The sequence below is a fragment of the Heptranchias perlo genome, chromosome 14 (genome assembly GCF_035084215.1).
Source record: "Heptranchias perlo isolate sHepPer1 chromosome 14, sHepPer1.hap1, whole genome shotgun sequence".
Taxonomy (NCBI): Eukaryota; Metazoa; Chordata; class Chondrichthyes; order Hexanchiformes; family Hexanchidae; genus Heptranchias; species Heptranchias perlo.
The window spans coordinates 23,928,682-23,956,681 of NC_090338.1; the positions used below are offsets into that span (position 1 = coordinate 23,928,682).

Below are 28,000 nucleotides of genomic sequence, written 5' to 3' on the forward strand. Positions count from 1 at the left end.
GTGGATTCAAGCCCACTTCATGACTTGAATATATGATCTAGTGAAGCCCTTTAGTGCAATACTGAGGGAATGCTGGATTGCTCAGTGACATCTTTAAAATGAGATGTTGAAAATTGAGGCCACATCGCCTGTTCAGCTTGATGTGAAGGATGAATGGCTCTATTCGAAGAATAGGCGATTCTTCAGCTATCCTGGTCAACATTCCTCCCTCCATCAGTGCTGCCAACAGCAGATTAACTGGTCATTAATCTCATTTGCTGTTTTTGGGATCTTGCTGAATGCAAAATTGGCCGCTGCATTTGCCTACATGAAACCAGCAAGTGATTCTTTGAAGGACTTTGGGATGTCCTGAGAACGTGATATGGTGCAAGTTCTTTCTTTGCTCTAGCAGTAAGTGCTTTAATTGTAATGAATCTGCTTTCAGAAATTGTTTCACCCAAAGCAAGTAGATGACTTTTTGTGGCCTTGTTTCGAAAAGATGAAGATCAGATCACGGAACAACAGATGAAGCATGGACAGGTTGGATCAGACAGCGACTGCCTACTCCACGAGTCGTTTCTTTCCTGACAAGCTCACTGGTTACATAGATCAGTTCAGCCACAATCGTGGCAAAGGAGACTCTGGTTACAGCTCATTCTCTACTTATTTCAATGCTCCAGAGTACCTGTCTCAAGCTCATTGCAGTGAGAGTCCCTGGCAGTCAGGGAAGGTGTTCTACCAGGGTCCTGATTTAGAAGCACTGCAATATACTGACACAAAGCCTACATCAGTAGTGTGTGATGCTGGTGCTATGGGCACTGAAGAGAGACCCGTGTTCCCATCAATGGAAAACTACAATAGTAACAGTCATGATGGGAACTATAATTGGTCAAACCCGCCTCCCCCACCAACACGCCGTGATAGTTTCCTAATTACCAGGCAACATGATGGTCTTGGCACCTATTACATCTATGATGGGCAGTATCCACAGAATGTGACTGAGAGGTCATCAACTGAGAGCAAGACACAGGCGATGACTTTTGAAAGTAATCACCAATCTAGAGAGACAACAAACCGGCACCTTGATAATCTTGGACAAACCTATTCCCAGACTCCCTGGTTCAGACCTACTTTAAAGGTTACTGGTTTTGTGCCAGAGAAACGTAGTCACACACTAGAAGGCACTAACAATTTTACTTCCAAAAAGGGTGAGAAGACACCTGAGAACAACCCAACTGACTCATCTCCTTCCTTTGTCCACCGCAGCTCAGATGTCACACTCGACAGGGTAGAATCACAGAAGCAAACCTACAGTCTTCCGTTGGCACATGGGAATAAACCACTTCCCATTAGCCCACAGCGCCTTGAGCTACCATCTGTAATAACTCTTAATTGCGCTAATGAAAGCAGCCAGAAAACAGCACCATATTTTTATGTCACAAGCCCGTATACACATACATCTACAAGAGAGACCAGTCTTGCAGAAGGCATTTTAGGCCCTATCCAGGCAAAGGGCCCGGAGAAGAGTGCTGAACCACAAAAACTTGAGGTGGATTATAAACTTCATGTAGTTAGAGATTGCAAAGATAGACAAGAATCTTTGAATGAGGCAAGTGCCAGACATTTAGTACTTCAGTCACCTGGTTTGGATTTTCAACCTATGAGTGGAGAACTTGGATTTAGTGGTAGAGGGCATAACAACCCCAGCAACAGTCAGGTCTTCTACTGCAGACCCAAAGAAAATTCTCACAACCCTAAACCACAACCTTCAGTGCCAGAGCCCGTTCAGGTAACAAAGCAGAGCAATTACGTAAGCGAAAGGCAAATGAGAAATAATGTAGACAGTGTAGGACATCGATTAGTTCCACGTTCAGATGCAAGAAATAACTATGATGTTCTAGAGAACCACTCATCAAGACCAGCAAGGGAGTCAAGTACTGATGGCGTAATCAATGCTGAGAATACTCCAATGTTGCATCGCCTTACCTTCGAAAGCAAGAATGCTGCTAAAAATGCAGCAGCGAATGCTAAACAGAAAAGGCAACTCTCTGAGGGACCAAAGGATGTTCACAGACGAGGAGAAGGAAACTGGGACCTGCGCAGGGAGTTCCAAAACAAAATGACACAGCTTCGAAAGTGCAAGAGTTCTTCTCAGCTCTTAGATGAATCTATTGAACTCAACCAATTGAATGAAGAATCACCAGACACCCCGGGCTCATCGATTGATTCTTCTAAAACTGCTTACAGAAATCAAGTAAAGCATGCACAGACTAAGGTCCTGAGGGAGACCTCTTTCAAACGCAGAGACCTCCAGCTTAGTTGGCCAAACCGAGCAAAGCAGAAGCCCACTGAGAGGCCAAGCATTGCTCATTTTCGAACACAATCTTTGTCCAAGACAAGTCACATCCCTGATGATTCAACAACCACGTCCTCATCATCACAAGTATTACATGAGGACCTACAAGCCAAACCTCTGGCTGCCCACCACCAGACCACCCGTATAGGGAGCAGGAAAAGACTGACATTGCATGAGAAGAAAATGTGTTATTCAGAACCTGAAAAAATAAATCAATTGGGTGTGCTGAGAAGCCCAAGGAAATGCACTCCCTCGTGGGAACAACAAAAGACCTTCAACTTCCCGAATACGCACAGCGAGAGAAGTTTTGTAGCTTCAAGGCGACAACTGTTTGAAACTGCTTCCTCAGCAACAAATGTGTCGCAGGTGGGGTTAAAGCAGATTCAGCATGATGCTTTGATTGAGTACGTGGATCGCAAGAGAAGCCAGAGACCCTCTGGCACAGAACTCATTTGTGATCAAAGTCAAATGACAAAGTCCATCCAGCACAGGAGGTTTTCTGAGTGGAGTTGCAATCCATGTTCCAGCTTCAGCCCTGCTAAAGGTCAGAACATATCTCGACACAAGTCTGCAGAGATACTGTGGGAACCCTGGGATAATTCCTCGGAAATCCCTCCCAGCTGCAGTAACATATCTCCCATGTGTCTTTTAAGCCAGCCATCTGAGATGCAACACTTTGAAAAGCAGGCAGATGTTAGTATTTCAGGCAAGTTTGCCTCCACTGATAATTTGCTGGAACAACCGGAATCCATTTGTTTTGGTGGACGTGCAAGATCGAAGTCATCTCCGTTGCCTCCACAGGTATGTACCCAGAATAATTTAGCTGTGGTTGAGACTTTCTCAAATTGGCTTTAGTGGTTTGCTATGGGCTGGCACCTGTGATTGCCAGGTTCAGACCAGTTGGTTTCCAAAGGAATTCTGGGCCTATACGGTGTGAATAAGGATGAGAGCCAGAAGCAGAGGATAGGAATTCTGAAAACAGTGGGAGCTTTCTGCAACAATGGCTGAGGATAGTAAAAGGATTTGAATATAGAAATAACCTTGCATAATCTGCATAAACATTTTCTTTTAACATAGGGCAATACACAGTGGATTAAAGGGGCAGTACCACTGTAGTGGTGAGATTTTGGGAATGCTCTGTAACTAAAACAATCAGGAATCTCTTGGTCCAAAAACTTCTGTTACTAAGTCACCAGATTAACCTCGGGAGAAACTTAACTAATGCTGTCTCTCTTGCAAAAGAAGTTTTGCATTTTAATTTTTTAATCACAATAAAATCTGAGTTTAAAAAGAATTAGTAGCACACATGTTGGTTGGATGGTTTGTTGAGGATCGGCAGTGTTGTTACAATGCTTTTGCATGCAAACATGGTGACACTTTTACCATTGCAACAGCATTGTCTTTTAAAATGCACAGAATTGAAATCAAACAAATCAGAGACTACAGCAGATATTTTTAAAATGTCTTTTTCTGTTGCAGAAGAATTCACCCCCTGGTCTGGGCTCAGAATCATCGAGGCAAATGGGTAACAGCAACAACTCTTCCAGGTGAGTGGTAAAACACCTTCCCTTTTAAAGAGACGGTGTCCTGAGCTTTAAGCTCCAACATTGCACCAGCAGAACTGAGGTGAGTGGGCACTTCCACCCGCCCCAGCAATGCCCTCCTGACTCTGGCCATAATTACATCCTCAGGATCATTGCCATATGGGAAGCGGCTCTGCAGCCTCCGTCAGGGAGTTTTGTCCATCTTGGGGTGGAAACACAATATGGCAGATCCCACAGATCCTAACATAGCAGCAAGAAGGAGGCAACCAGTGCATTGCCTATGCAAAAAAAAAAGTTTTAACATTTTTAAATTGCAAATGTTCTTCCTGGCACCTGTGTATGGCAGCACTCTAAGAGTGCTTACAGAGGCCCTTCTCCCAGTTCTGTCCCATTGCCCTCTGAGCACTGAACACTAGGATCTGACAGGTGGTCCCTGTGTCCAGTGTTGCAATGCAAATGGCAGGAACCACTGAAGAGGCCTTGTTTACCTCATTTGCATGTCTCATGGGTGGACACAGTTTCTACTGTCGGAACCAGCCTGCAGAAAGCACTGAGCAGTTGGATACGCAATCGTACTCATTTCCAAGTTGCTTTCTACCTCCGCAAGCTCGAGATCCACCAAAAAAATCAGCGAGGAGGAAGTGGAGACCCTATCCTGTGTTAGGGAGAGCAAGGAGTCGAAGAGCCAATGCATAGGTACGTTATGATCAGTGACATGATAAGTTGCTTTGATTTTACATCAATACGTCTTGTGCTGATGGAAATCAACTTGTCAAACACTTTTTCATTGAAGATGGTATCTCTTTAAATCATCTGTTAGTCTGGAAGTAGACTACAATTCAAACAACATTTAAGGTATTTGTATAAATGGTCCATTGGAATAACCAGCCATCATTCTCATTGTACGATGGATACAAGGTGAAAATATCAATACTAAATATTCCAAAAAGATTGTAGCCATTTAAGGCAGCGACTGCAGGCAGAGACCACACAATGACATTGCATTTGTGTGATTCAGTCATTTATTCTGTGGAGAGATATAGGCCCCAAAAATCCAGAGCCATCCGGCAGACTGCTTCTGTAACTTGGGCCATTGCAAAGGGGACCATTGAGGGCAACTATAGATTCTTACTGATGGGGGACCTGACTTCTTTATGCATCTCCAGACCAGAATTTTGGTCAGAAAACAATGGAAAATTTTAGGGGGTTTTTAACCTAAAATTCAGGAGGAAATTAGTTTTTACTAATTCATCACCTGAAAAATATTTTGAAATTTATCGATGGAAATCGGTAAAAACTGATTTTAATGATCCATATACATAAGTCTGAGGAGGTTATGATCAAACTGCAGTTTGAGTTCTGTGTCCAGTTCTGGTTGCTGAGAAACAAGGGAAATGTTCAAGTGCTTGAGGCAGTGGAAAGAACAGCCAAGAAGCTAATCCTTAATGTCAAAGGTTTGAGTAATGAGGAAAGACAGGAGATGATCCTGTAGAGGTATATAAAGATAGTTAAGGGAATGGAAAAGGTAAGTCTTTAATATTACTTAAAATTAAACTGTAAGGCTAGGATAAGAGGACACAGGTTCAAACCAGTAAAAGATAAATTGAAGACTGATATCAGGAGGTTCTTTGCACAGGAAGTGATCAACACATGGATTGGTGATCTGAATAGAATCATGGAGGTGGGTGTGCCTGGGTGTACTTTGAGAAACAATTGGAAGCTGCAGTGGGGGAAATGTATAGTCATTCTGGTTGGAAAAGCTATGATGTGTCAAATGGTCTTCCTTCTTTGCAGTAAAGGAACACACAATCAGAAGATAATTACAGCAATCGAGTGAAACTCACTCATTCACCACCAGAGGACACTGTGAACTCTCCATTGTCTTAACACACCCCTGTTATAAACATGATGGGATAATTTTAACTATTTGCAACAGTGTAAATCGGGAGAGGTGTATAACGGGTGGCCAATCCGATATCGCCCATTTTACATTATTGACAAAAGTTAAAATTACCCCTGATGAAAGACAATGCCAGTCAACTTTTATACTAGGTTATTGTGCCAGGTTATATTCCCCTTCCTCCTCACTGTAGTAATAAACCCAACGTCTTATGCAGATGGGCTTACTGGAAATTCCATTGATTTGTTCTAACAATAGAAAATTATTGAGGAATGTGCCTTTCTCTGATGTGAGAACCTAATGTAGATCATGGTCTGCCTGCCTAGCTATTTGGAGGCATACCAGAGTCTTGAACATTCCATTTAGTATTTTGAATCACACTGGATCTGTAAACAAATGATGAGCGGTGTGCTAACCATTTTTTCATGACAATGTCCCTTGAAATTGCTATCTGAATCTGGATAAAAGCTTGCAGTAAAGAGAATATTGGAGGTGGGAGAGAGGTGAATTCTGCTGATTTTTTTTGTATGAATTCTGCTGATAAGGACAGGGAGTTAAGCACATTTACCTTTTCAATTTCAATCCATACATTTTGTACAACAATGTGTTTCACTGCATTTGTTAAGGGAATTTACCCAAAGGTAACTTTAAAGTAAGCATCAAAGGGATGATTCCAGGACCTATGTGTTTTACTCCAAACTCAAATTCCACTCCCTGCCAACACAACTGGGAACACAAGGTTGCTGAATCATGGCTCAAATGAGAAAGAAACATTTGGCTCATCAACCCACTTCCTTCCTTCCTTTAGACTGTTTTAATCTACTCTACCAACCCAGTTAATTTCCTGAGGAAGATTCTGCAAGTTTCTTCCTGACCCCTCCATAGTTAAACCAAGCATAACTTCAGAACATCCCCCTTTAAAATCCACATTATACATCTTTGAATAGTTACCTTACTTCACATGGTGCTTCCACGGCCCTGAACATCATGGGATCATTATGTCCCATGCTGTATTTGATCCTCTCCACCTGTAATTATTTTTATATATCACAATTCTGCTCCTAGCCAGTTATTCTTCCAGCTCATTTTGGAGATGTTAAAGGACACAGCATTAACTGCTTTTGCTGGAGTTTTATTCCACATATCCACTACTCTATGTGAGGAGTGGGGGGCGGGGGGGGGGATTCTTCTAATCTCAATTTTGCTTGAAACTTGTTAATTTTGTGATTTGTGTGCTCTAATTCTACATTCACAATCTAAATTATGTCAATTTTAACATAAGAACATAAGAAATAGGAGCAGAAGTAGGCCAATCGGCCCCTCGAGCCTGCTCCGCCATTTAATAAGATCATGGTTGATCTGATCCTAACCTCAAATCTAAATTCATGTCCAATTTCCTGCCCGCTCCCCGTAACCCCTAATTCCCTTTACTTCTAGGAAACGGTCTATTTCTGTTTTAAATTTATTTAATGATGTAGCTTCCACAGCTTCCTGGGGCAGCAAATTCCACAGACCTACCACCCTCTGAGTGAAGAAGTTTCTCCTCATCTCAGTTTTGAAAGAGCAGCCCCTTATTCTAAGATTATGCCCCCTCGTTCTAGTTTCACCCATCCTTGGGAACATCCTCACTGCATCCACCCGATCAAGCCCCTTCACAATCTTATATGTTTCAATAAGATCGCCTCTCATTCTTCTGAACTCCAATGAGTAGAGTCCCAATCTTCTCAACCTCTCCTCATATGTCCGTCCCCTCATCCCCGGGATTAACCGAGTGAACCTTCTTTGTACTGCCTCGAGAGCAAGTATGTCTTTTCTTAAGTATGGAGACCAAAACTGTATGCAGTATTCCAGGTGCGGTCTCACCAATACCCTGTATAACTGCAGCAATACCTCCCTGTTTTTATATTCTATCCCCCTAGCAATAAACGCCAACATTCCGTTGGCCTTCTTGATCACCTGCTGCACCTGCAAACTAACTTTTTGATTTTCTTGCACTAGGACCCCCAGATCCCTTTGTACTGCAGTGCTTTCCAGTCTCTTGTCATCAAGATAATAACTTGCTCTCTGATTTTTCCTGCCAAAGTGCATAACCTCACATTTTCCAATATTGTATTGCATCTGCCAAATCTCCGCCCACTCACCCAGCCTGTCTATATCCCCTTGTAGGTTTTTTATGTCCTCCTCACTCTCTACTTTCTCTCCCATCTTTGTATCATCTGCAAACTTTGATATGTTACACTCGGTCCCCTCCTCCAAATCGTTAATATAGATCGTAAAGAGTTGGGGACCCAGCACCGACCCCTGCGGAACACCACTGGCTACTGGTTGCCAGTCCGAGAATGAACCATTTATCCCAACTCTCTGCTTCCTGTTAGATAACCAATCCTCCACCCATGCCAGAATATTACCCCCAATCCAGTGATTCTTTATCTTGAGCAATAATCTTTTATGTGGCACCTTGTCGAATGCCTTCTGGAAGTCTAAATACACTATGTCCACTGGTTCCCCTTTATCCACCCTGTACGTTGTGTCCTCAAAGAACTCAAGCAAATTTGTCAGACATGACTTCCCCTTTGTAAAGCCATGCTAACTTTGTCCTATTAAATTATGTTTATCCAAATGTTCTGCTACTGTCTCCTTAATAATAGACTCCAAAATTTTACCCACCACAGATGTTAGGCTAACAATTTTAAATATTCTTTTTCAGGCCCTTTACTCCTCAAATCAATTCTGTTACTGAACCGATTTCTTATTCAAAATGTCATGAAAACAAGTGTGATAACATGGCACCCAACGAAAGCAGATTTGAAAGACAAAGAGGAAAGTCCTTGAATGCGTTGGAGTCACCTGTAGTCAAAAGTCCCACACTGCTGAGCAGAAGTTCTGACCAGCTCCACCACTCAGTGACTGATGGTGAACTAGTATCGGAAACTGGTACTTTGGGATTTCAAGGAAGACCCAGTGGAACTCAAACTGAATGGAACACTGCAGCACTGACGTTGAAAAGAGGACCCCCACCCCCACCAAGATTGCCTTTTTCCAACCAAAACTGGATTAAACTGAAGAGGGAAGACATTAAGTCAGGAACCAACCAGCTTTCAGCTGTCGGCTCAGACAGTGTGTTTGAGAGACGTTCTAACAAGACCAAGGCATATACAACTTCTTTTGGGGCAGAACCTCCTTCTCCTAGATCTCCATCTCCACATTCCGGGGTGCCGTCGCCACTTAAGAAGTCAGGAGATCGGACTTATTCCCTTTCCTCCCTGTCTTGCCGGGAAGATGATGTGTTCCTTGATGATTCCTCTATAATATCAGAAAGCAGTAAGACGGATCTATGCTTAGCTTCTGAAAATGTTTCTGTTCGATTCAACCCCATCAAACAGCATCCGTCAAAAACATTAGAATCTTCACCCATGGAAATATCAGCAAACAAAGAAATCAAAGTGATTGAGCAAACAACCAGGTAAGGCACCAAGAACACTTTTTTATTCTTTGTAAACTAGTTTTCCAAAAGAGTATTGAACCTTTTTAATATTCTGATGTTCATGTCACATAAACTAACTGTGCCAGTAATAAAAGTCTTGATATAACTCAGCCTGAGGTATAGTGCGGTGAAAGTATTTCAAAGTTTCAGCTGCAAATAAAAAAACACAGTATTAGAGACAAGACGACCTCATTGAATACATTCAAAGGCGTTCTTGACTTTGGGACATGGCTCAGATTGTCATGCACACAATCTCTTTGATCCTGTGCAGAGCAACTTTATGATGAAAGAATTCTAAATAAAATGTCTTGTTCTAACAATCTCTGACCAGCAGTTTAAAAGCATAAAACACAGGAGCAAGGACATCTTGAAAGACGCCAGTAAGCAGGGGGGCATTAACGAATGGGCCTGCCGAGTTCCTGTGAACACAGGTCCATCCTTAACAACGCTGCCTGCTGGTTTTATTAATCAGCGCTGCCTGCTGGTTTTATTAATCAGCGCTGCCTGCTGGTTTTATTAATCAGCGCTGCCTGCTGGTTTTATTGAACAGCGCTGCCTGCTGGTTTTATTGAACAGCGCTGCCTGCTGGTTTTATTGAACAGCACTGCCTGCTGGTTTTATTGAACAGCGCTGCCTGCTGGTTTTATTAAACACTCTGCCTGCTGGTTTTATTAAACACTCTACCTGCTGGTTTTATTAAACAGCGCTGCCTGCTGGTTTTACTAAACACGCTGCCTGCTGGTTTTATTAAACACGCTGCCTGCTAAACAGCGCTGCCTGCTGGTTTTATTAAACAGCGCTGCCTGCTGGTTTTATTAAACAGCGCTGCCTGCTGGTTTTATTAAACCTGATGATTGTATTAAACACGCTGCCTGCTGGTTCTATGAAATGGCACTGCCTCCTTTTATTAAACACACTGCTTGCTGGTTCTATTAAACACGCTGCCTGCTGATTTTATTAAACAGCGCTACCTGATGGTTTTATTAAACAGCGATGCCTGCTGGTTCTATTAAACACGCTGCCTGCTGGTTTTATGAAACAGCGCTGTCTGCTAGTTTTATTAAACACGCTACCTGCTGGTTTTTTAGTTACCTGAGTGGACTCCCAGACCCTGGTACTAAGGAGACTGGTCGGGCCTGCGCCGTGCAGCTCGCTGGTGCTCCCAGCGACGGGAAGATGTGGTCGGAGCCTCTGAGCAGGGCAGGTGACCATGGTGTCTCCTTCACCGCTCACATTTCATGCATCACCTGTGAAAATGACAGTTAATGAAGACAGAGTTGTGCGTGATGCCCAGGGCCCCAAGAATCCTTAATGCTGCTCTGCCAGTAAGTGTACAGGTATAGTTACAACCCAAAGGATCAATCTCAACTATATTGTTAGTGGGAACTACTTCTCAATCTGAGGTAGAATTTGTGAGGAAACTCTAGGGGTAATTTTAACCTGACTCGCCAGGCGGGAAACTCATGGGATCAAGTGGGATGCTGGTTTAACACCCCGCCCAATATTGCTTTCCATTGACTTCAATGGGGAGCAAAATTGGGCGGGGTGTAAAACCAGCATTGCACCCAATCTCGTCAGTTACCCAAAGGGCAGGTTTGGTTGAAATTACCCCCTCTGTGTTATTTGAGCTGATGTAAGAAAAGATTTATAAAATTTACATTTTTGTGCAAACCTACAATGCTCTAAGAATATATTAAATGTTGTTATAATACTTTCTTTTATTTTCTCTGCACTAATCCTGCTTGGTAGAAGTCTGTTGGCCCAGGGATCCGTCAACAGTTCTCATCAGTACCAGTCCTTTATTGACTTACCAGGCGAAATGCAAGAACAATGTTGGAAAATACCTTTCACAGTCTTTCCTTTCTTTCTTTCCTCTCTTTCCCTCCCTGGCAGAAGCTCATTTATAGTTAATGGGCCTAAAATGAGATGAAATCTCTCTGTGGTGGAGGTGGCTGGAAGAGAGAAGGGGGTTCCTAATCCAACTGGAAGTTCACTCCTCTATAGTGAATCTGAGATGCTTTTCAAATGTCCTCTTAACTACAGCCAATAGACATGATTCCATGTTTTTCTCTTCTAGCGGAAAGAATTCACTGGCAACAAGGGACTTTGTTCAGATAAATCCCACAGAAAATGGTGAGGAACATCATAACAGGTGCATGCCAATAGAGTTAGCATCTTCAACAAACTGTTCAGACACCAGTACCGTAACACCCATGCCAATCTCCATGGCACAAGTTGGGAAGGCTGCTGAGGGCAAAAGTGAGAACAGTAAGACGTTGCCAGTAAAAGACCATCAAGATAACAGAAAAGAAACATCTCAGCAGCATTCAACAGACCCAGGGGCCACCTCTGTCCATCTGAGGGTGAAGACAAAGTCCCCTGAAGACCTGAGAATGGAGGAGCTTATGAAGGAGATTATAGATGAGGATCATTCACTAGCAGATGTCCTGGATCCCAGCCCCGCGAGGAAAACTATAATGGATCTTGTGGAAGGATTGTTTCAAAAGGATACCTTGGTGCTTGAGGCTTGTCAGAGGAGAAAGCAAATGAACAGTCTGACAATGGAGACAGAAACTAAGAACAAGTAAGTAGGCTAAATACACCAAAACTTTGACAGAGTGTTCGCAGGTACTTCACCAATAAATTATAGCCGGGAAGAATTACTGACAGGCAACGTGAGCAAAGTGACATCCTTAAGGTCTCAAAATGTGTTAATAATGTTTTTGGAACACATTTCATCATATTTGATGTAGTTAGGAAAGTGATTTCAGTTGTTCGTTTTGCTCTTAGGCCTCTACCAGTGCTGTGTTGAACTGTGCAAGAGTAAGCCAGAATGATTCTCCTTCTGATTTTCTTGCTCCCTTTCTGTGGGGATATAGTCAGATGCCACAGTGCCATGGGTGAGATCAGGATCCGGGGGTAGGCAAGAGGCCTATGCATGGGGATGAGTGGCACGGTGGGTACATGTATTGATAGTTGGGATGTCCACTGACACCCAATAGCAGCAGTTTAGCTGTTTGTATGATAGGGAAATGGGTAAACACTGGGTAAAAGTGTACTGCTATATTTTTAAGCAATTTTGATACAGGTGACACTTTTTTTCCACTTACCAGTGTTAAAAATTCTATTGAAATTGTTCATATATGTAGTGATTGTTGATTAGTCCCCAGGGTCATCCATGACCCAAGCCATACAGAAACTCTCACTCACTATCACTCTGTACCATGTGCACTGCATTTTGTATACTGTGTACTATGAATGTGACAGTGAACCAGAGAACAACTGGAAAAAATAATACTGTTGTTCCACAACTGCTCTAAAGACCAGCTGCTGCAACAGGTTGACCCAGTGGTGTGGGGTGAGGGAGCCAGCAGTGATATTGTGTGCTGCTCATCATATAGTATCACATTAGATTGAGAAAAGACTTAGCAAAAAGCTACTCACACAATGGTGCACTGCAGGAAGCAATAACAAACTGATTCATTTAACGTTAAGAATTTAATATAAAGCTGTCAGATAGCATTGATTTTTGGATCCATCAGCAATTCCCCCATGTTCCTCTAATTTATTCCACTGTGGATGAAAAGACAGAAGTGACATTGATGTGGTTGACTGTAGCATTCTCTGATATGCTGCCTGGAAATGGGCTGCAACAGGTGTGCAGGAACATGCAGCTGGAGTCTGCTCAGCACCCCGCACTTCACAACAACAAGACCTGTAATGGCATACAATTTTATTTTAAATATATAAATTTTGGTGAATTTTTGTGCTACTCACAGGATGGAAACACTGGTTAGGCCTCAGCTGGAAAACTGTGTTCAATTCTGGGCACCACACTTTAGGAAGGATGTCAAAGTCTTAGAGAGGGTGCAGAAGAGATTTACTAGAATGGTACCAGGAATGAGGGACTTCAGTTATGTGGAGAGATTGAAGAAGCTGGGGTTGTTCTCCTTCAAGCAGAGAAGTCAAGAGGAGATTTGATAGAGGTGTTCAAAATCATGAACAGTTGTGATAGAGTAAATAAGGAGAAACTGTTTCCAGTAGCAGAAGAGCCAGTAACCAGAAGGCACAGATTTAAGGTGAGGCAAAACCAGAGCAGAACCAGAAGCAACATGAGGGAAAAATTTTTTATGCAACAAGTTGCTGTGATCTGGAATGCACTGCCTGAAAGGGTGGTGGGATCAGATTCAATCATAACTTTCTAAAGGGAATCGGATAAATACTTGAAGGGAAAAATTTACAGGGCTATGGGGAAAGAGCAGGGGAGTAGGACTAATTGTATAGCTCTACTAAAGAGCCGGCACAGGCACAATGAGCCGAATCGCCTCCTTCTGTGCTGTACCATTCTATGATTCTATGAAGGCCATTCAGCCCATATAATCTCATCCAGAACGAACATACAGCTTCCCTCATCACAGCATTTGTTTGTTAAAAGATTCCAAGATTCTTGACTCCACTATCCTACCCAGAAGTCCCTGCCTCATATTGAACAATCTTTGTGTTAAAAAGGGCTTCCTGCTACTGTTCCTCTTTAAATATTAATTTCAGACTCCAATGATGTTAATATTCTGCAGTGTTAATACAAACACCCTGGAAACGTGATCCTTGTTCTGTTTTCCATTTCTTTTTGTTAGAGACAAGCAAGACACTCAATTCCCACTCTCACCAACAGCAGATTCCCAATCTGAAATACCAATCAAAAATAATCAGACACAGGAAAGCATCAGGAGTGAAATAGAGTGTCCAAGTGATGTCACAGAGAAGAAGGTGAGTGTTTAAAGATGAGATTCCAGTACAGATCTGTTCTTCTGAAGCTAGCTTTGGAGGTGAACTGTCTGATACCACTTGGGATTCTATATGCACCGGCTAACCCATTTTCGACACTGCATTCCAGTATCATATCTGCTCAATACAACGCACTTTAACGATTGCCATCTCCAACACAACATGCTATTTTTGTAATCCATGCCTTTAAACAAAATGTGCTACCCACATCTGTGCTTAAGAAGAATTTTCATGCCAGTGGCTCATGCTCTTTCAGTGGGTGATAATCTTCCAATGCCCTGCTACTGGGTAATGGCCTACTAGTAGGAGATACCCTGGCACATTCTATGCATACAGTATTACTGCCCTCCTGCAGGCAACAGTATTACTGCCTCTTGCAACAATATGCTGCAAACAGTGAGAGAAGATTTCCTCTGTGCAACAAAATTATAAATGTGAATGTGCTTATAATTTTGTTGCACACAGGGGACATCTTCACGTTGTTACTGCTTTTCAGGGATGTGGTATTGTCACATTTGGCATTTAAAAAAAATTTTTCTCTTCACAGAGATTTTGGAATAAGCAAAGTTTTGTGTGTTGTGTTTTAAAACAAAGTAAATTCACACAGATTTAAAAAGAAATGCCACACGGATTAATGATTTATATTAAAACCAAATGAGCCAATTTAGGGAATGTCACAATTTACAATGTATTTCAAACTGATACAACAAGGATCTATTATCTCATCCCAATCCCATTAGCCAGGATGACTGGGGATATTAAGTCATTAGTCATCTCATCCCAGATGGCTAACAAATATTCATTACATAAAACTACATAGAATTTACAGCACAGAAACAGTCTATGCTGGTGTTTATGCTACACACGAGCCTCGTCTCACCCCTCTTCATCTAACCCTATCAGCATGTCCTCTATTCCTTTTTCCCTCATGTGTTTATCTAGCTTCCCCTTGAATGCATCTATGCTAGTCATCTCAATTATTCCTTGTGGTAGTGAGTTCGACATTTTATCCACTCTCTGGGTAAAGAATTTTCACACCACTGTGGAAGGACAATTCTGTTCACGTGGCCCCGGCCTGAGATGTCTATGGAGAATGTACCCCCGGGATAGCGGACAATCAGTTCGGTTGACAGGCCTGCTGGATAATCCCTGCATGAGAAGAGGTCAGAGACACCAGCCTTCAGCTTCCTGGGATCAGAATTAATGGAAAAGGGAAGTGAAATCCACGGCTGGGGGTAGTTAGGTTTCGAACATAAGACGGCCAGGCACATTCTTAGCCCTAAGCTGTAAGCCAAAAATTCAGGAGATTAGGTTTAGTTGATATTTGCTGAGAAAGAAAAACAAGTAAGTCAATCTGTGAAAAGAACAGGACGCATGATTTATTATTTTTCCCATTTTTCGAGGAGCGAAGTGAGATTGAGTGAAGCAGAATTTTCTTTGTCTGTGACTTCGTATGATCACTGGCCATCTGTGAAATGAAGCAGCTTAACAATCTGTGTCTGGCCTCGTCTTACTAAGTATGTCTGGCCTCGTCTTATTAAGTATTTCTAAGTCTGCCTTCAAAAAAATTGGAAAAGCGCACATGAGGGTACATGTGAAGACACAATATCCAATTCAAATCACAAGGGGGTCCTATTGGTACACCCCTGTGTAACAGGGTTGCCAATTCTGTTTGGACATATTCCCGGAGGCTTGATCACATGACATTTAATCACGTGACATTTCCTGTTGTTTCTTTTCTCACATGGTCCCTTTTATTCCCCACCGCAGCCCCCCCCCCGCCCCCTTGCCTTTCTGGGTTGCATTACTCTGTTCCTTCTTGTAAACAGTTTGTCTGTAATGCCTGCATGAAGGCATATGCTTGAAATATTGATATACTCCTTTCCTTACAGATGCTACCTGACCTGCTGAGTGTTCCCAGCATTCTCTGAGCAATGGGTCATGTATAATTCTAGATAGCACTGGATTTTCAGTGCTCAAGGGTTTTTCAGAATAACAAAGAAAAAGGCAAACCGCGACAAGCAATGAAATGTTTCTCCTGTTTAGGAAAGCTACCTCACAGTAGTTCACGTATGCCACTACTACAAGCATGGTCAGCAATAGCACAGTATTGCCCGAACACTTCAAAGTTTGACCTCAAACACAAAAGATTACAGATTTCCCATACAGGTCTAATCGGAGATTCTAAATAAAGAGCTGTGCATTCATCAGTGCTGGGATTATACCAAGATAGTAACTTATTTGGCTTGTAGCACTTAACAGATGTCATATCTCAAGAGACCTAATCAACTTTAGTTGACCACAGACATTTCTTAAAACCTGGTTTTCCAAAGTTTAAAAATAAAAGTAAATTACAGAACAGCAGACCACCAACCTCTCTGGTCCCTAGGAATTTTCATTACAAGAAACGTGAAGAAATCATGCACTGAAGTTTCTAATCTTAATTAAGCAATAAACTGGAATTCCAGATTGTGTAAAGTAGTGAATGCACCAAACAGCTCATGCAGATTGATGAATATTGAGGCATTTAATAATGCACGAGTACTTTTAAAAAGGAATAACGTACCACTGTTCAATATACCGTTGTAAACAATTTTACAACACCAAGTTATAGTCCAGCAATTTTATTTTAAATTCACAAGCTTTCGGAGATGTTCACTGGTTGAATCCTCTCAATCAACCGTTGTTCACTGGTTGAATCCTCTCAATCAGAAAGAAATCAAAGCAGCCTATACAGGCAGAGAATTTCCTCGTGGTTGGTCTCGCTCTGCTGCAGTAACATCACCAGAGTGCGGTAAGCCACATTTCCAGCTAATTTCCAGCGGTGGGGCAGGACCAACCACAAGGAAATTTCCAGCAGGGAATAGCTGATGCTGGAGATGGTCAGCTCCATGGAGGCCGGTAAGAAGGTACGGGGCGGGAATTCAGAGTACGGGCTATGGAGGCGATCGAACCGCACAGGCGTGGACTGCAAAAAGTACTTTTCTCCTGGTTTGCCAGCAGTGGCGTCCAGGAGATCGCTTCCAGGGTTAGTGATTGAGACGAAAACTATGTCAACATTCAAGATCAGATGGGCTAGGTGGATGAAGGAAAAGGAGTTGTAAGGATATGGGAAGAGGGTAGGTAATTGTGATTGGAACTACTTGCTTGCATGGAGGGTAATTACTGACATGGACTGATTGGGCCGAATAACCTGTTTCTGTGTTGTGACTTCTATGTATGGAATAATCTATGGAACAGACTCCCTAGGGAGATGGTGGAAGCAGTTACTATTGATTCACTCACATACAAATTAGATAGATTTCTTCAGAAAATAGCATTCTCTTTTATTAGGGTAAATGCACCACTGTTACAGTATATGAGTAATTTGAGACATGATATGTGGTAAGTGTCGCATGTTGGGAGGAAACAGGTGACTTTGGACCTATGGTTTCCAAAGCTCTCCACCACTGGGGTTTTCCACATGTCATTTCTGGGTCTGTTGTAGACTAATTGATAGAGATTGATTGTTATGATTAGTTAACAACTCCATTAACATTGTATCATGTGACTACGAGGATGTTAGAAGGCGAACTAGATTAGCCTTGGCTTTTGTCGTCTAGCAATTCCTACATTCCTGTATTTCTCTGTATATAATTCGATATTGGGCAGTTTGGGCACACTTCTGAACTTATGCTGCAAACAGTAAGAGAAGATGTCCTTTCTATAACAAAATCATAAATCTGTTCTTGATAAATGGCTTTATGATTGTGTTACACAACACACAGAGGATATCTTCACCCAATATTACTGCCTCTTGCAAGGATGTGTTACAAACAGTATTGCTAGGCCTGATTTTAATCCTGCCTACCCGGCGGGAACGGGGCAGGTGGGTGGTTAAATTGGTGGCCGGGCGCTTCCTGCTGCGTTCCTGATGCATTCTTTTCAGTTTTTTTTAGGTTTCCTTGTGGCTTTGATATCCCCTCCCCCAATTGCGATCACCTCAGGAGCCGCCCCCGAGCACCCAGGTCCCTGGTGGCCTGCCACCCGAAATCCGGCTCAGCCCTCCGGCCACATAGCAATTTCAGTCGGATTCGGGCGGGAGTCAGAGTTCGATTGTTTAAGTGAGGCCTGGGAGTTAAAATTTCCCGGGCGTCATGCTGCAGGGACCGGACAGTTTGCGCCCCCCTGCCTTGGCTCCCACACATTGCACAAGCCCCGAGTTAAAATTGGGCCTGCGGTCTCTCAGGCAGACATAAAATTGCTAATGTGTTTAAAGAGAATGTGTGCGTTAAGAAGCTGATGGTTATTTTGCTTTGATTTGCAGAAGGAGTTAATTAACACACTTAAGTGTAAACTTCAGAAGCTTCAGGAAGCGAAGGCTGCCCTAAATGGAGATATCAAAATGAATAGCACACTGGGTGATGACATTGAGACCTGGGTCAATGAAGTTTGCAAACCTAATGAAATCCAGAAATACAAGACATTCATTGAGGATTTGGATAAGGTGATGAACTTGCTGCTGTGCCTATCAAGTCGACTGGTGCGAGTGGAAAGTGCCCTGAGTAAAGTCAATGAGGCTACTGACTTGGAAGAGAAGGTTTGTTACAATAAGCCAGCTTTATTCGGCTTGACATTTTACCAGTGCTGCCATTATATATGCTGCCAAAATATTCTAATTGTAACTATCTGAATGTTTGAAATTTCCCCGTGATTTTAGCTGTTGATTCATGTGGATTTTGTGACCCTCTTCTTGTACTAACCTAAGCATGTGCCAAGGTTACCTGTGCATTACTGCAGATTTGTATTTTAGGAAGGAAGAAGAAAAAACTTTCCAGAGATTCTGCACTTAAAGGGAAACAACATTCAGGTGTGGAAGTACCCCATCTCCCCAGAAATACGGGGGAGAAGGGGGGTGTCACAGAGAATGTTTCATTCCTGAGAGGAATTTCCTGTGTACTGTCAATAGCTAAATTCATCCTAAGTGTTAGTTGGTAACACTCTCACTTCTGATTCAGAAGGTTGTGGGTTTAGACATTACTACAGACTTGAGCACATAATCTAGGTTGACACTAAGAGAGTGCTGCATTGTCAGATGGAATGTTAAACTAAGGCCCTATCTACCTGCTCCTGTAGACATACAATATTCCAGGATTCAAAAAAGAGCACCAACAATTCTGCTTCAACCAACACTGCCAAAATATAAATCAATTGACCATTCATCTCATTTGCTGTTTGTTGGACCTTGCCATGTGTAAATTGGCTGCAGCATTTGCTCACATAAAAACTGGCTACATTATAACATTAATTCATTGGCCCTGAAGCCCTTTGGGACATTTTGAGGATGTGAGAAGGCACAACATAAATGGAAGTTCTTTCTTGATGCCAATCTAGGAGGGACAGTGGAATCAGAACAGGCAACTCTGAAATTACAGAATTAATTGGATAAAATATGCATGTGAGCAGAACAGTGGCAGATGAAATTTAATGTGGACATTTGCAAAGTACTGCACACAGGAAGGAAGAGTGGGTGACACATGTGGGTGGTGTTGAAATAGCTAAGGATAAAGCTGAAAGAGACCTCGGGGCCTTAGTAAACTCAATACTAAACATATCCAACCAATATAGTCATGATGTGGAGATGCCGGTGATGGACTGGGGTTGACAATTGTAAACAATTTTACAACACCAAGTTATAGTCCAACAATTTTTATTTGAAATCTACAAGCTTTCGGAGGCTTCCTCCTTCGTCAGGTAAATGTTACATAAAAGGGGTTAATGAGTCAAATGGCATATGGTAATGTCACACCAATTGGATAAATCAATCATGGCTGCTACCATGGTTGGACATGAAGAACGTGAGTTATTAAATTATTAAGAAGTTAATTTTATCACTTCCATTCAAACTGAACTAAAAACATGCTCCAGCCTCAACTACCTGGAACTATAAAAAATAAAATGACAAAGAGGAGCAATATAGATGGTTTCTGAAAGTACAGAATGGCTTATCCTCTATGTCTAAGGAAACTGCCTTTGGAAACTTCTAAACTATTTAGACAGAGTTGAAAGTGATAAGGAAACTGCTATTTCATCATCAGGACACATCTGGATGTGTTGATTCCCAGCCTATTGAGCAGCACAATGCTAAATCTTAGTGGAGAAAAGAGCTCAAATGTGTTGCAGTAACTGCATAGAGAAGGGATTATCATTCCATGGCAATAATGAACAAAACGGTCACCTTGAAGTGGCACATTCTTAGGCTGCTTAGAGCTCATCAGCTGATTTGATTCATGCGTATCAGAGATTATTGCCAAATTTTAGAATGCTGACTGAAGAAATCCGAGTTCTTTATTCAACGTTTTATGATAAATTTATTCAGCTGATGTCCAGAAAATCTGACGAGAAAGCTACTTGAGAAGTAAAACAAGCCAAATACTATTCAATCATCACACTTCCCGGGGGTGGGGGGGGCGGGGGAGGTGAATTTTAGCTCCCCCAGGACGGGCAGGAGAGGGGCGAGGGGGGGTAGGATAAAATTTTTAAAATTTGACACCCGACCCCAACCTACCTTGAATGCACCCACTTCCAGTTTCAATGGAGGCGGGTTGGGGAGTGGGTGACTAATCTGCTCTCGAGAGGTGGGTCGGTTATTTAAATATGTTAATGAGGCTGCGTGCCTCAAATTTTGGCAGACTTTTACACTTAACAGCTATGGGCCAGGATTCCCAGGGCCCGGGAAACCTGGCAGCTGAAGGGAGGTGAGAAAGGCCGGATCCAGCAGGTAAGTGCCTTTCCAACACTGCTCGTGGGCCAGGAGAAGCAGGAGTACTTCCCCCCGGCCCGCCAAGCTAACCTGCCACGATCAGCCTCCCTCCCCGCGATCCGCCGATCCCCCAGGATCCGAAGACCCCCCCCCCCCCCCGTTCTTGCAATCTCTTCCCCGACCCACAATCTCTTCCCCGACCCACAATCTCTTCCCCGACCCACGATCTCTTCAACCCCGTCCTGCGATCTGGCCCTCCCTCCCTCCCACCTCTCCTACCTGGCTGTCTGCTGGCCGGAAATGAAGAAAAAAAGTTCAAATGGGATCCTGCCGTTATATATCAGGGCCCACATTGGCCAGCTCATTACATATATGCTAAGGAGTAGGGATTTAGTTGAAAGATTCTTGAAGTTTATAATAATCCACGTGTAATATGCTGCACATCTGGAAGAAGCTATATTTTAGACTCAGAATAGAGATCACTGACTGTGGTGGATAAAGTTACAATATCACCAATATGTTTGGTAAATGTTCAAACTTTAGTACAGTATTAAGAGAGTGTTGCATTACCAGGGGTCTCATTGTTTTGGATAAGAAATTAAACCAAGGTCTACCTGTTCAAGTGCACATAAAAAATTCCATGGAGTGCAAATACTGGAAATCTCAGTACCACCAGACCCTGAGAACCCCTCCCCCAATTCAACCACATCCAAGTACCTTCCCCAATGCTGACAGAATCTGGGACCTCCCTTCTCAATATTAGAATCATAGAATCATAGAAGTTACAACATGGAAACAGGCCCTTCGGCCCAACATGTCCATGTCGCCCAGTTTATACCACTAAGCTAGTCCCAATTGCCTGCACTTGGCCCATATCCCTCAATACCCATCTTACCCATGTAACTGTCCAAATGCTTTTTAAAAGACAAAATTGTACCCACCTCTACTACTGCCTCTGGCAGCTCGTTCCAGACACTCACCACCCTTTGAGTGAAAAAAATTGCCACTCTGGACCCTTTTATATCTCTCCCCTCTCACCTTAAATCTGTGCCCCCTCGTTATAGACTCCCCTACCTTTGGGAAAAGATTTTGACTATCCACCTTATCTATGCCCCTCATTATTTTATAGACTTCTATAAGATCTCCCCTTAACCTCCTACTCTCCAGGGAAAAAAGTCCCAGTCTGTCTAACCTCTCCCTGTAAGTCAAACCATCAAGTCCCGGTAGCATCCTAGTAAATCTTTTCTGCACTCTTTCTAGTTTAATAATATCCTTTCTATAATAGGGTGACCAGAACTGTACACAGTACTCCAAGTGTGGCCTCACCAATGCCCTGTACAACTTCAACAAGACATCCCAACTCCTGCATTCAATGTTCTGACCAATGAAACCAAGCATGCTGAATGCCTTCTTCACCACCCTATCCACCTGTGACTCCACTTTCAAGGAGCTATGAATCTGTACTCCCAGATCTCTTTGTTCTATAACTCTCCCCAACGCCCTACCATTAACGGAGTAGGTCCTGGCCCGATTCGATCTACCAAAATGTATCACCTCACATTTATCTAAATTAAACTCCATCTGCCATTCATCGGCCCACTGGCCCAATTTATCAAGATCCCGTTGCAATCCTAGATAACCTTCTTCACTGTCCACAATGCCACCAATCTTGGTGTCATCTGCAAACTTACTAACCATGCCTCCTAAATTCTCATCCAAATCATTAATATAAATAACAAATAACAGCGGACCCAGCACCGATCCCTGAGGCACACCGCTGGACACAGGCATCCAGTTTGAAAAACAACCCTCTACAACCACCCTCTGTCTTCTGTCGTCAAGCCAATTTTGTATCCAATTGGCTACCTCACCTTGGATCCCATGAGATTTAACCTTATGTAACAACCTACCATGCGGTACCTTGTCAAATGCTTTGCTGAAGTCCATGTAGACCACGTCTACTGCACAGCCCTCATCTATCTTCTTGGTTACCCCTTCAAAAAACTCAATCAAATTCGTGAGACATGATTTTCCTCTCACAAAACCATGCTGACTGTTCCTAATTAGTCCCTGCCTCTCCAAATGCCTGTAGATCCTGTCCCTCAGAATACCCTCTAACAACTTACCCACTACAGATGTCAGGCTCACTGGTCTGTAGTTCCCAGGCTTTTCCCTGCCGCCCTTCTTAAACAAAGGCACAACATTTGCTACCCTCCAATCTTCAGGCACCTCACCTGTAGCGGTGGATGATTCAAATATCTCTGCTAGGGGACCCGCAATTTCCTCCCTAACCTCCCATAACGTCCTGGGATACATTTCATCAGGTCCCGGAGATTTATCTACCTTGATGCGCGTTAAGACTTCCAGCACCTCCCTCTCTGTAATATGTACACTCCTCAAGACATCACTATTTATTTCCCCAAGTTCCCTAACATCCATGCCTTTCTCAACCGTAAATACCGATGTGAAATATTCATTCAGGATCTCACCCATCTCTTGTGGTTCCGCACATAGATGACCTTGTTGATCCTTAAGAGGCCCTACTCTCTCCCTAGTTACCCTTTTGCCCTTTGTGCAATAGCTCAAAGCCTAGGTAGCTATTGCACAATGGAGAAATCCTGGGATCCCACCACATAGTGTTGCCAGACCCTGGTACCCCACCTAGTGTTACCACATCCCAACATCTGGCCCGGTACTTCCAGACCCCAGGTAACTCCGTCATCAGCTCAACCCCACATTGCAGCTCCCAGTTCGGCCAAGCCCTAGATCCCCCTCCACAGTGTTACTGAACCCTTGGAGCCCTCACCATTTTCCAAAATACTAGTGAACTACTATCAAACTTCTGGAAAATATTTAGCATCAGTGCATTACTGAGGAATGCTGTATTGTTAGCAGTGCCATCTTTCCAAGGAGACATCAAACTGTAACACAACTATTCTTTAGCAGTAGAATAATGCTTTGTGCTTTACATGGTATAATGTTCCTGCCCTCATAAAATAGCACATTCTCTGACTTTCTGCGACCACTGCCACAGAAGGTTTGCTAGTTATAATACATATTCTTTTTATTTAGCAATCTTTGAATGAGAGACACCGGACCCTCTCCCGCCAGCATGAAGATGCCAGAGGACTGAAGGAACACCAAGACCACCGGGAGCGGGTGACCTTCAGTATCCTAACAAACTACCTCACTGAGAAGCAGCTTCAACATTGTCAACACTTTGTTCAAATGAAAAAAGCTTTATTAATCAAGCAAAAAGAACTTGAAGAGAATCTCAGACTGGCTGAGGAGCAACTGGAATTTCTCAAAAACAACCTTCAGTTATGATTTCATTTTGCTTTCTTTTTTAAACTGATCTTTCGTTTCCCAAAAAGACCTGCGTTAAAGTCTAAAATAGATTAAGTAATCCAGGTCACAAGATTGGGTAAAACAATCATTCCAAAAACCAGAAAATGTTAACTGTACATTTCTTATTGTTTGCACATGAAGGAAATTAAATAGATAATTAAATAAAGTGAATTGGGATTATGATGTAGTAATAGAACCTGGTTCTTTAGGATTAGAGAACCAGCTAATGGCACAATGTTGCCCCATGATAATTAACTAAAAGCTTTTTGTTTACGTTGATAAGCATGAAACACAATATTACTCATAATCTGGTGATACTGTTTTCATTGCAAAAATGTTAAGTCCATCAAAACATGCCTTTGCAGTGCTCATGCATGACATCATCTTGATGCCCATTTCTTTTGGATTGATTTCCTGCCCAAAGTGGCAATAATTCCCCTTTAATATACGATCACAGTATAGCTTATTAGCATTTAATAGGTTCAAGTCTATCCCCTTGCCCAGAACTCCTCCAAATTCTTCACCTGCTGATACTTAATTTCTTACTCATTTGTCATAAAATGTTAGTTTTCTGGCTGGCCCCTCCCTCTCACCATTCACCCAACCAAGAGATAGTAAGGCTTTATAACCAGCCAAAATTGTTCTCTTTTGCTGCCATTTTCCACCCAGAAAACACGAGGAACAATTTCTACCCCGATGTGCATATTAATAAGACCCAGAATCTTATTCTTTTTGCAGCTTTATCAACTTGTCCTCCCATCTGTCTATCTGAACCCCTAAGCCTTTCTGCTCCTCTACGCCCTTTAAATTTTTACCATTTAGAATAAATGTCTTCTCCTTATTCTCCCTCCAAACTTGTATCACCTCACATTTCTCTGCTAAATGTCATCTGACATATATCTGCCCAATCTACTAATTTGTCTGTACCCTCCTGAAGTCACTTACAGTCCTTTTCACACTTTACCAGACTCCTTTTTTTGTGGTCATCTGTGTTCCCTATACCTCATTTATATAGTGTAGGGCCAGGACCTACTCCGTTAATGGTAGGGCGTTGGGGAGAGTTATAGAACAAAGAGATCTAGGAGTACAGGTTCATAGCTCCTTGAAAGTGGAGTCACAGGTGGATAGGGTGGTGAAAAAGGCATTCGGCATGCTTGGTTTCATTGGTCAGAACACTGAATACAGGAGTTGGGATGTCTTGTTGAAGTTGTACAAGACATTAGTAAGGCCACACTTGGAATACTGTGTACAGTTCTGGTCACCCTATTATAGAAAGGATATTATTAAACTAGAAAGAGTGCAGAAAAGATTTACTAGGATGCTACCGGGACTTGATGGTTTGACTTATAGGGAGAGGTTGGATAGACTGAGACTTTTTTCCCTGGAGAGTAGGAGGTTTAGGGGTGATCTTATAGAAGTCTATAAAATAATGAGGGGCATAGATAAGGTAGAGAGTCAAAATCTTTTCCCAAAGGTAGGGGAGTCTATAACGAGGGGGCATAGATTTGAGGGGAGAGATACAAAAGGGTCCAGAGGGGCAATTTTTTCACTCAAAGGGTGGTGAGTGTCTGGAACGAGCTGCCAGAGGCAGTAGTAGAGGCGGGTACAATTTTGTCTTTTAAAAAGCATTTGGACAGTTACATGGGTAAGATGGGTATAGAGGGATATGGGCCAAGTGCAGGCAATTGGGACTAGCTTAGTGGTATAAACTGGGCGACATGGACATGTTGGGCCGAAGGGCCTGTTTCCATGTTGTAAACTTCTATGATTCTATGATTCTATCATGGGGTACCAGCAGCAAAGTAGTTCTTTTCATCAAGGATTCTTTTGCTCAAGATTTGAGCTCCTCAAAAGTTATAAAGGTTCTGCTGGAACTGATGATGGGAAGGGGAAGCTTGTTTATTAAGAGGAGTTTGTAATGACAAGGTCCACTGTATGTTCAAAACCACATGTGGTTGCAGTACTGCTCCGAAAGATAGAAGTACTTAAAGCTCCAGGTAAAGCCTCATTTTAAACTCAGTGCACTTGCTCCCCATTGAAATGAATGGGACATGGGCCCCAATTTTCAAATGAAATTGCAGGTGCACTGGGGGCGGGGGGGGGCTGCGAAAATAGGGAAAATTCCGAGCGAGTGAGGAAGCCGGCCTCAAGCTGCCGACCTCCGGGTTTCCCACAGACGCGCCTGTATATGCGCGCGCTTCCCGAATGTGGAAGCCCCGCTGGCTTTAAAGAACCAAATGTACCTCATTGAGGTACTTAACGTACTTTATTTCTGGCATAGTAGATAGTTAAACCGATTTTAAACTTACCTGGGCGGCTTTCCCATGGCTTCCGATTCATGCCTGGTGGTGTGAGCCGGATCGGGCAAAAGTAAAGTAAATAAATTAAATAAAAAACCATTGCACAAAGTTAAAAAACAAAATAAACCTACCTTTCCACTGATGTCACCTGCACCCCCCTGCTCCAATGTCCGAAGTCCCCCTCTCTGATGTCCCTCGCTCCCCCCGATGTCTTCCTCTCCGATGTCCCTCTCAGCCCCTGATGTCTCTCTCTCCGGTCTCCCTCTCTCCCCCCCCACGATCTTCCGCTCTCTCCCCAATCTTCAGCACTCTCCACTCTCTGTTCCTGCGCCCGATGGGGCCTCTCTTTCTTTCTTTCCCCTCCTCCCTCGGTGTTGCAGCTCCAGGCAGCCAGCCTGTCAATTATGCTGGCTATCAGGCTTGAAACCCAGAAACAACTTGAATCACCATCAATTACATCGCGATCACATCGGGAAATTAAGTTTTTTTTAATTCGGGTTTGCCATGCGCACCTTCACCCCCCTGCTGCCATCCCGCCACCATTTCAAAATTGAGCCCATGGAGTCTGGAAATAATGGTCGAGTCTGCTGCTGTCAGGATGTCATTAGTATACTGGCATTTTTCAGGCACTCGAAAAGACTACACATAATTTCAAAGAAAGACATATTCATTTGTTACTGGGCAGATGGAAGTCCCTGTGAACATGAGATCTCACAGAGAGCAGAAATCTAATCTGTTTCAAAGGGTATATCAAACACCCTAATGAAGTTCTTGTTATATAAAATACTCAGTAATTTTAAAGCTGTAATCTCATCTCAGAGTTTTGATAAAGGTTCTAAACTGATTTAGTTTTGATCTCATCGGTCAAATTACTGGCTCGAAATTACTTCTGAATATCTATTATCCTTTATATCAATGTAAAAAAAGTTGTATAACTTTCTGTATATAGTAATTATTGTTCTTGCATTATCTTCTAATTCTGAACACTCATACTGTCATAAATTAAATTTTGTACATTATAATATATATGTAAAAATACATTTTGCATCCATATATTTCAGCACAAATGATTTCTTAAAGGGGCACTGTCTTACTCTGAGCAACAAGAGCTGAAACACCATTCACCATTTTCTGTCATCATGGCACTCGCAAGTGATAGGGTGACATTTTTCGATGTTATGATTCCTTTTGACACAAACACAATCATTCTTTCTTAAGTAGTGGCAAACAAGTAACAAAAAGGTTTGTCAGATATTTTTCAATGAAGGCGGTGCCACTTTAACACAGACAGCCTCCTTTGTCAGTCAGTGGAAGGTATATTTCAAAGACAATGAAACAAACAACCCGTAATTAATTATTGGTTCAGCATGTTGGTACAGCATTGGATTTTTACCACTTGCAGTCCACAACACTCAAATATACCACCCAGGTGCAGAATGAATTTCCCAAAGTTGCCCTAATATGTGGCTGAGCATTGAATGTCACGCAGAGCCCCAACAATATCTCATTGTATCTGCTACCTTGCTGCACAATAAACGTATCGACAATGGGGGAAGCATAAA

General features: G+C 42.6%; 1 protein-coding gene across 1 annotated transcript; it reads left to right on the forward strand.

The window, feature by feature from the left end:
- The first annotated feature begins 435 nt into the window (after nt 1-435).
- On the forward strand, nt 436-27,927 carry shroom1 (shroom family member 1). Its single transcript, XM_067996120.1, has 7 exons — nt 436-3,136; nt 3,815-3,882; nt 8,487-9,242; nt 11,341-11,847; nt 13,898-14,030; nt 18,355-18,627; nt 23,863-27,927. The coding sequence occupies exons 1-7, from the start codon at nt 512-514 to the stop codon at nt 24,115-24,117; spliced, it is 4,617 nt and encodes a 1,538-aa protein (XP_067852221.1). The 5' UTR covers nt 436-511; the 3' UTR covers nt 24,118-27,927.
- Nucleotides 27,928-28,000: the final 73 nt, after the last annotated feature.